The sequence below is a fragment of the Asparagus officinalis genome, chromosome 1 (assembly GCF_001876935.1).
Source record: "Asparagus officinalis chromosome 1, Aspof.V1, whole genome shotgun sequence".
Classification (NCBI taxonomy): Eukaryota; Viridiplantae; Streptophyta; class Magnoliopsida; order Asparagales; family Asparagaceae; genus Asparagus; species Asparagus officinalis.
The window spans coordinates 85991304-86001771 of NC_033794.1; the positions used below are offsets into that span (position 1 = coordinate 85991304).

The 10468-nt window shown below is 42.2% G+C and overlaps 1 protein-coding gene across 1 annotated transcript; it reads left to right on the forward strand.

Annotated features, from left to right (window-relative positions):
• LOC109836896 lies at nt 4230-5342 on the forward strand. Its single transcript, XM_020404942.1, has 2 exons — nt 4230-4472; nt 5052-5342. The coding sequence occupies exons 1-2, from the start codon at nt 4230-4232 to the stop codon at nt 5340-5342; spliced, it is 534 nt and encodes a 177-aa protein (XP_020260531.1).

Sequence of the window (10468 nt, forward strand, 5' to 3'; positions counted from 1 at the left end):
ACTAGCAGACTCGCATCTAGAGTCAAAATGGTCAATTCTCAGTTATATATATATATATATACACACACACACACACACACACACACACGCTAGAGTGATGTGTGAATCTGAGACGCTAGCTAAGAGGGAGGTGAATAGAGTTATCTACTGTTTTTTGATAAACACAAACTATGCAGCAAAAATAAAATAATAATAATAAAATAATGAGCAATGTAATAATGAATAATTATAATCAGAACTCATAAGATTTTATAATGATTTGGATAATCAATATTGTTATAGTCATTCTAGTGCTAAAAAGTAATCTCAAATCAAGGGCAGATAAGTGTTCTACATTATGCGTAATCGAGCCAGCACTTTAAAATAACACAATACCCGACACACCAACATCTCGTGAGGATGACTCAAATGGCGTTACATGTCGACCATTGGCTGGGTCGACTCCCTGATTGACCTACCCGACCATACACACACACACACACACACACACACACGCTAGAGTGATGTGTGAATCTGAGACGCTAGCTAAGAGGGAGGTGAATAGAGTTATCTACTGTTTTTTGATAAACACAAACTATGCAGCAAAAATAAAATAATAATAATAAAATAATGAGCAATGTAATAATGAATAATTATAATCAGAACTCATAAGATTTTATAATGATTTGGATAATCAATATTGTTATAGTCATTCTAGTGCTAAAAAGTAATCTCAAATCAAGGGCAGATAAGTGTTCTACATTATGCGTAATCGAGCCAGCACTTTAAAATAACACAATACCCGACACACCAACATCTCGTGAGGATGACTCAAATGGCGTTACATGTCGACCATTGGCTGGGTCGACTCCCTGATTGACCTACCCGACCATTCATTCAGCCGATATCTTGCGAAGGCGACTCAAAAGGTAGTACTTCTCGACCACTGGATGAGTAGAAATATGATGAAATACCTCAAGCCTCGAGCCCCCTCCCACGCACTGGCAACCAATCACCTCATAATAAATATTATTAAATGCATTATGGGCGCTATTATTCATCTGCCCCCAATAGTCTTTACGACACATCAGACCATGTCGGTACCGTACACCCCCAATCACTGTGTATTAAATACTAAAGTGACCCCTCCTTCACTCATCAGCTGACACCTGTAAAGCAGAGGCTAACGTGGTTGGTATTCCATACTCAGCCAAAGTTACTATTCTACCCTTCTACAACCACTATAAATAGGGAAACTATTTTCAATAATAAGATAAGATCATTACCTCTACCCCCTGTGCTTAAGAATTACTGCAGTTCATTTTACTTCTCTACTCAAACAAATCACTGACTTGATCATCAGAGGAACAACCAAGGAACCCAACGTTGCCCTCATACGATTTGCTACTTGTGTAGGAAAGAATAGCCTACTCCAGAATCAGACATTCAGAGGGTTAGAGGACTTCCGTCAACGTAATCACTTCTTTCATTTAACTGTTTGATATCCGCCATCAATAGTTTGGTACTCACTGTGGTGCTTTCTTTCTTCTCCGACCAATCATGTCTGATTCTGAGCACATGCCTGATCAGTCCACCCTCGGAGCATCACATCCAGTCTATGTTACCCAAGCTCATCTTGAAGAATCCACCCAACGGATCACTCAAGCCTTCCAACAACAATTTGCTACTTTCACCACTGAACTCTTTTATCGGATCCCTCCTCCTCAACCCGCTTACTCCATTGCTCCTCTACCATCAGAGGACCAGCCTTCAACAACTCACCCTCTAGAAGCCCAACTCAAAGCTCATCCTCTGCCTTTGCATGTTGCCCATGCCGTACAACAGAGAAGCCACATCGAGCAAGCATCTCTACCTCCATGCTAGTCGACCCGCCGAGTAGATTCTCACCAGCGCTACCCTCCATACATGAAGGTGACTGGGGAGAGTCTTAACCCTGATCGTGATGGAAGGGAACACACCAACATAGGAGCTCAGCGAGATCTCAATGTTATCACGTCGTTCCAGGCCCCTCAGTTACTTACGTGGCCTCCGATTATGATCGAACATACCGACCAATCATCGAAGCCATTGGGGGACACACTCCTCTCACCGATAACATCATGAATGCTACTTATGAGAAATTAAAGATGCCCCGGGTAGAGAAGTATAAGGGCGAGAGAGATCCTACAGAGCATGTCTAGAATTACTATGACATGATGAGCATATTATAGGTGCCCGAAGCCGTTATTTGCAAGAGCTTTCTCATCACATTATCGGGAAGCGCTAAGCTCTAGTGGAACTCTCTAGAGAAGAAGTCCATCGGCAGCTTCGAACAACTCAGCCAGAAGTTCGTGCACCACTTCTTGGCTGATACCAAGCAAAGGTTACATGCTCATGTGTTGATACAGATAAAGTAGGAGCATGGAGAAATCCTTTGAAGCTATTTCAAGAAGTTCTAAGCAAAGCGGCTAGAGGTTGACAACTCAGAGAGCACGATCGCCATGTCGATCATTGTAGCCGACCTATCAAATAATAAGTTGGCCGACTCACTCGCCAAGAAGCGATGCTCCACCTACGAGCAGTTGATGGCCAAGACTCATGTATACATGGACATGGAGGATGCCTGAGCCTACAAGAATGTAGCCAGAGCAACAAAAGTGGCAATGGCAGTGGCCGCAGCGGTGACACCAACAACCCTAGCAGTAGCAGCAATTTTAGTTTCAGCAACTCCTATTGCATCAGCCACACTGATAGCCCCCGCAATAGCCCAGGCAGCACAACCACTATAAGAGTCGGCTAGGGATCTCCTTCCAAGACCCTAGTAGGCAAGCTATCCCCCTAGAGCCGACTACCACCCAAATCGGTCCAACAAGAGGGGCTTAAAGAGGGAGTCGGTGCCCAAACTAGTTCTCACAGTCCTCAATACCTCTCTCATTGAGGCACTCTATATGGTTTAGTGGGAAGGATATCTTAATTCTACCCTTACTCGAATGAAACAGATCCTTATAATCGAGACATTCGGCAATACTGCGGATACCACAAGGATTATGGCCATCTAACCAATGATTGCTGAGTTCTTCAAAGGATATCAAGGACTTTATATAGAGAGAGTAACTTAGGAAGAATTTTCCCCGAGGGATCGGAAGGAAGCCGCCACAGCAGGAACTGACAGGAGGTCTCTCTCCTGGTTACCTTGCCCTCAACCACCACCTGATAGTAAAATCACCAAACCTAGCCATAATAGGGTCATCAACACCATTAGTAGCAGTCCCACCATTGGAGAATCATCTAACAACGCTCAGAAGAGATATGCCAAGTGAGCATTTCTGGTGAATGTATGTGATATGAGGCCAAGAGGAGAAGAACCTATATCCTTCAGCAATGATGACTTGAAGGACGTGGAGACACCTCATGGTGATCCCATTGTTATTACGGTTGACATTGACGACTTTCAAGTCAAGAGGATCATGGTCGATATGGGAAGCTCTGTTGATATCATGTATATCGACGCCTTCAACCAGATGGGCATCGACAAGTCCCTATTACAGTCTTGTTTGGGACCGCCCATCAACTTTAAAGGGCATGCACTCCAGCCAGAGGGAATGATCACACTCCCCCTAACGGTGGGTGAGTACCCCCGACAAACCACCGTTCAGGTCTAGTTTGTGGTAATGGATATCATGTCCGCCCACAACATCATACTGGACAAAACTTCCCTCCATCTGTTGTAGGTTGTCCCCTCCACATATCATGAGATGATGAAATTTCTGACCCTGAAAGTAGTCGGCATGGCTAGAAGCAATCAACTAGAGATCAAGTCCTACTATCTCCTCTTAACAAAGGGAAAAGGAGTACAAGAGATCCTGCCTATCGCAAAAGCTTGCTTCTAGATGGAGAAAGAATTGGACCGAGGGAGGATGACTCCCGTTAAGGAGCTTCAGAAGATACTGATCGACCAAGAAGGATTGAAGAAGGTCAAGATCTGATTCGACCTCATTGTGCCTCAACAACAGGAGATGATTACATTCCTATTGGCGAACACTGACGTATTCATCGGGGGACCAGAAGATATGCTGAGGATTCTACCTGAAGTGATGAACTATGAGTTCACAGTCGATCGACACTAAGCTGGTTCAATAGAAGAAACATATCTCGACCCTGAGAGGCGGAAGGCGGTAGCCGATAAAGTCGATCAACTCCTAAGAGTCGGATTCATTCGGAAGGTACAATACCCCGAATGGCTATCTAATATGGTGCTGGAGAAGAAGGCTCTTAACAAGTGGAGGATGTGTGTAGTCTTCACTGATCTCAACAAGGCATGCCCAAAATATAGCTACCCCCTTCCTCGGATCGATTGGCTAGTTGATGGGAGCACAGTACACAAACTAGTCAGCTTCATGGATGACTTCTCTGGCTACAATCAGATCTATATGGAGGAGCATGACCAAGAGAAGACCTCATTTATTACAGACCAAGGGACCTATTGTGATAAGGTGATGCCCTTCGTTCGGTCTCAAGAATGTCGGTGCCACCTACAAGCGACTTGTCAATAAGATCTTCACGGCCCAGATTGGCCAAAACATGGAAGCTTATGTGAACGATATCCTGGTGAAGTCGAAACATGCATCGACCCACATAGCTAACCTTGATGAAACCTTCTCCGTCCTTTAGTGCTACCACATGAAGCTCAACCCAGCCAAATGTGATTTTGTGGTGTAATTGGAAAAGTTTCTTGGGTTCATGATCACCCAAAGAGGTATTAAGAACAACCCTTAGAAGATAGCCACCATAGAGCATTTACCCGAGCACCACACATTGAAGGACATCCAGAGCTTGAACAAGAATATAGCTACACTGGGTCGCTTCCTCTCCAAATACGCTGAGAGGAGCCTCCTATTTTTTAAGATTATGAGAGGAAGCAAGGAGCTAAAGGAAAGAAAGAGTTGGATGGCCGAGTGTAGCGCAACCTTCAGTAATCTCAAGACATACTTGAGCACTAAGTTGCTGCTGAGTCAACCTAGGAAAGGGGAGACCTTATGTTTATACCTGGCCATCTCTCCTGAAACCGTCAGCTCTGTTCTAGTTCAAGAAGAGAAGAACACCCAGAAGTCAGTCTACTATGTCAGCCAGATATTAAAGTGGGTGAATTTAACTACCCTCTCATCGAAAATGCTTTATTCATCCTCGTCACCACTGCTAGAAGACTCTGCCTCTACTTCCAAGCTCATTCAATAATTGTGCGAGCTAGCTTGTCTCTGAAGAAGGTACTCGGGAGCCCCAATCTTTTCTCTAAAGAAGGCACTTGGGAGCCCTACCACTTCAGGAAGAATGGTCGCTTGGTCAATCTAGCTCAGCGAGCATGATGCACAATTCAAACCAAGTATGAAAATTAAGGCCCAGGTCTTGGCTGACTTCCTTATTGAATCCACCTCATCGGAGGATGAATTAGATGCGCCCTTACCGACAGTGTAGCCAAAGCCTTCGATGCCTTAAGTAGCCAAGATGCCTGCCCCTCGAACGCGCCACACACTTGAATGTAGCTCACTAGAGTTTGCTTCTTGGTGGTTATTGAAGGTAGACGGAACCTCTAGCGAGGCCGACAGTAGAGCATGAGTAGTCTTGCACATATCAGATGGGTTGACGTACAAGCACTCCATCGCTTTTGCATTTTCAGCCTCTAACAACGAGGCCATACACTTCTGGCTAGTCTTCAAGAAGCCATAGCAGTAAGATCCGAGCGCATTTACATTTTGGCCAACTCCCAACTTATTGTCCATAAGGTGAATGAAGAGTATGCGACCAAAGATTCTAGGATGGTCTAATATTTGAAGGTGGCTAAAGATCTATTAGCCAACTTCACTGATTTTAGAATCACCCAAGTCCCCCACGCTACTCTATCCAGGCTCGGATCAACCAATGCAAGAAGTAGTTTGAGATTAGTGTACACTGATACCCTCGAGCGCCCCAACATCATCAAGGCACCAGAGGCTATCATGCAAGCTGAGACACCCGTTGAGCCGTATTTGATCAATCACATCATCTAGTATCTAATACGAGGGATCGTACCAGAGAATGCCACTGAAGCTAGGAGTCTTCAAAGGAATGCTCGCCTCTATCTCATGCTCGATAGCAAACTCTATCAGTTGTTATACTCCAGCAGTGGTGTGGACCTTATCTTCTTGTGTTTTCAGCTTACTGAAGCCAATTATGTTCTCCGGGAGTTTCATGAAGGGACTTACGAGAATCACCATAGGGCTAGAACTCTCGCCTAAAAGATCATTTGTCAGGGGTAATATTAGCCCACCATACTGGCTGAATCTAAAAAGATTATTTCTCTATACAAGAAGTACTAATTCTTCTTAGCTATTCCACAAGCAACAACCACTGAGCTGACCACCATTCTGAGCCCAATTCCTTTCGCCCAGTTAGGGTTGGATTTGTTGGGCCCTCTCCCCATAGTTTTTGGGCAGTGAAAGTTCTTGATTATCGCTATTAGCTACTTCATTAAGTGGATCGAGGCCGAACCTTTAGCTAAGATTGATGAAAGTAATGTCACAAATTTTGTTTGGAAGTCCATTGTCTACCGATTTGGTGTACCCCTCTTATTTATGATGGACAACGACACTCAGTTCGACAGTGGGGGCTTCCGAAGCTTTTGTGAAGAGTGAAACATTCGACTCAAGTTCTCTTCAATCGCTCATCCCAAGTGCAATAGACTTGTCTAAGCCACCAACAAATGCAACCTCTAAGCCTTGAAGAAGAAGGTAGGCACGACGACAGGAAATTAGGTTGAAGAGTTGCCTGGGATTATGTGGTCCTACCGCACCACTCACAAGAACTCAACAGGAGATACCCTATCAAGTTGGCCTATGGAACCGAAGCGATCACCCCAGTTGAAGTTGGCATGACAACAATCCGACAACGGCATTTTGACGAAGACTTGAATGCAAAGGGTCTTCAAATTGGACTCGGCCTCATTGACAAAGTCTAAGAAAAAGCCCTTCGATCCTAAGTCGTCAATCAACAATGCATCACCCGACACTATAATAGCAAAGTTCACCCCCGTAGGTTCGTTATCGGTGATCTCGTCCTCTAAAAAGTAGCTTTCGATAAGGATGTAGATGGTCAAAATGCATTTTCACTAAAGTTCCAAGAAGTGAACGCACATGGGTTAAACACTTCGAATGGACCTGAAGTCAAGCCTACAACAAGCTGCAACGAAGGTCACTTGATGATTGAAGCGAAGCTTGCCAAGCAACTCATATTGACTCAACTCGACCAAGTCAAATACGAGTCAACCCTCGCAGCATGCTTCAGACCAAGTCAAAAAGTGTCAATGGTCAGTCAAGCCTAGAGTTGAATTCTGAGCTAAATTCAAACTCATAGGTGAAGTTCGCCAATTAATGAACTTTGCCTACATGGACTAAGGCATCCACTTCCGAAGATGGCGCACTGATGCAGCATAAACATATACCAAAAAGTTGTAAGTGCACAACTAATCAAGTTATAGTATAAAAAGTTATCGATCCCATGAGGAAGGTGTTTTGTAGGAGAAAATTAAAGTCGGTTCTTATGTTGTGTGCGTGACAATTAGGAGTGATGAGTGAATGTGATTATGGAGAGATAGAGAGAATGAAAATGATGTGTAAATAGGCATAAAATATAAGTGAGAGTGGGTGTGACAATGAATGAATGATTTTCACAATGAGAGATGAATAAAATCAAGAATCAAAAAGGAAAATCAAGAATGAAAATAAAATTCAAAAAAGTAAAGATGGCGGATTCAATTAAAGATATGGGTAATCTAGAATTGAATCCACTTCTTACAAAAGGGTGATTCCCTAGAGGGTTCTAGCCTAAAGACGAATAAAAAAATAAAACTAAATAAAAAGAAAAACTAGGGTTCTAGCCTCAAGGTAAATAGTGTAAGAAATTAAAATCTAACTACAAAATAAATTATAAAATCTAAACTATAAAATAAATTATAAGAATTAAATACAAAAAAATAAATCTACTCTATAAACATGAAATAAATCTAATCTACAAGCATGAAATAAATCTAAGACAAGAGGGTTCTAGCCTCTTGGCTATTTAAACAAGAAAATAAAATCTAACTACAAGCATGAAAATAAATCTAAACTAATAAGCAATAAAAGAGAAAATAAGAAAAACAAAGCTTCAAATTAATCTCCATCTTCATCTTCATCATCCAACAAAGAGAAGAAAAGAAAAATTTAAAGTGGTAAAAAAATTCTTTTATTAATTATAACAAAAAGTTACAAGTTTGGAAGGTCTTCTCAATTAAGAGTAATCCTCCTCTCCAAATGGAGATACACAATTTTTCACACCCTTAACCCCTCACTCTCTACTCCTATTAATAGTAAACATCAGTAAATAAGAGCCCTTGGATTGAAATCTTATCCAAAAATAACAAATTTTAGCATTTGATTCGTAACATACTCACGTAGCCATCGAAAAAATTTCAGCCTCGGAAGATATTCAGAAGTAGCTCAACGTTCTTTCTCAATAAACACAGATTAAGAAGGTTGGAATCATTCAACCTTATTCCATCGAATGAGACATGGTTCCTATCCGATGAAGTTTAATCCACCAACACTTTATATGTTCGATGGCAAAGGTTCCCCGAACCAATATATCTCCTACTTCCACCAGTAAACCGGAAATGTAGTGGGTAACAATGCCATTAAGGCATGACTTTTCATTAGCATCCTTCAGAGGGTCGCCTGATTTGTTCCAAAATTTTCCTGAGGGTTCAATCAGATCCTGAGAAGATTTAGAATCAAAGTCCCTCTCTTAATTCCATGAGGAACAATCCAATGTTGCCATGACCAATTCTTTTTTAAGAAACAAAACGGGTATGAGATGGTCAAAGAATACATCGAAAGATACCGCAATTTGATATTGTGATGTCGAGATATGCCACTACCAATGCTACTTCAAACTTGCCGGCATAATTTCTTGGCATAAATTGAAGCTCATATGGGCGCTGTCACTGTCTACACTTGGAAGGATTTGATGGAGCAAGTAGTGATAGCCGAGAATCAGCAAAGCATTTTAATAAATTTGAACCTCGTGGTAACTTTAAGGGCAACAAAGGCAAACAAGGGCAGGTGTCACAACCGAAAGCCAATGAAACTTTCACTGTTGGGGTCCAGAATTCCAATAACAGCCAACAAAGTGAACCGAGGAAGAATTTCCAGCACAATTATTCATTTAAAGACGAACATACAATTACTATCTTATATGTCCTGAACAAAGGAAATTGCTTAAAGATTCCAGAAGCTCGACGCCCGGAAGAGGTCGGAAAAACCGATGACTCCAACTACTGCCTCTATCACAGAATGTTAGGACACCTGACGAAAAACTGCTACATTCTTAAGGATAAGATCCAGCCATTTATCCAATCGGGAATTCTCAAGCTCAAGCCTAAACAAAAGAAAGTCACCACTAATATAGTGACCCTCCAATTTGGTTCTATGCTAGAAATTCAAGCCTAAAATGGTGTCGTCCTTATTCCTACCTCAAGAATGGAGGTGGTTAATTATGACTGCTAAAACCAACAAATCTAAGGCTTGATTCCTCCCACCATAGCAGGGGGAGAAATAATGTGGGTACATCTTGATCTTCTTCAAGATAAAGATTGGACTCTTCAGAGGCCTAAGAACAAGCAAGGGATGAAGACTTGCAATGTCATCTCTGCGATCATCGAAGAAGAGTCTTTGCATGTCACTTCGCTCACCGATTTAGACGGATAAAAAGTAGCCATGATAGGGATGATATCCAAAAAAGATTACGTGAGGGATTACAATAAGCTAAGAACATCCAAACAACCCAAACTAGCCAAACAAAAGGAGACCCGATTCGACAAGGCCTTACCACGTCCTCCAAATGATCCTAAGGTCCCATTTAAATATGATATTATGGCACAATTAGCCAATATTTCGACTCGTATCACCTTATTCAAACTATTGCGCTTGTCTAAGAATATGAGAGAGGCTTTGAAAGAAGTCCTGAATGACAGTGAGACATTTCTCACCCACATGATTGAACCTCCTCAAGATGAAGGACCCGAGCAATGCTATCAATGCTGAAAGAAAATGCTGCACATTACCTTCACCCCGGAATATATGCTAGTCAAGGATCATTATCACAACCGACCCCTTTACTACACTAGGTATATAGGGTCGTCAAAGATTGAAAGAATTCACATCGATCCAGGCTCTGCACTGAGTATAATCCTACGAAGACTCTTGATCTTCTTAGGAATTCTCATCCACAAGCTCTCAAAGTCATCCGCAACCATACTTGACTTCAACTCGAGTAGCAATCAGACTCTTGGAAAGATCCGCTTTAAGTGTCAGATCTAAAACTTAAAGACAGAAGTGACTTGTTATATCATCGACGTCGAAATGCCTTACAATCTTCTGCTTGGATGACCTTGGATCCACTCCAACTGGATTGTCCCTTC

Excerpts from the sequence above, each read along its gene's own strand:
- LOC109836896 (XM_020404942.1), top strand. The coding sequence starts at position 4,230 with ATGGTGCTGGAGAAGAAGGCTCTTAACAAGTGGAGGATGTGTGTAGTC. Across the intron at positions 4,473-5,051 it reads AAGGGACCTATTGTGATAAG|CTCTGTTCTAGTTCAAGAAG; the intron begins GTGATGCCCTTC and ends TGAAACCGTCAG.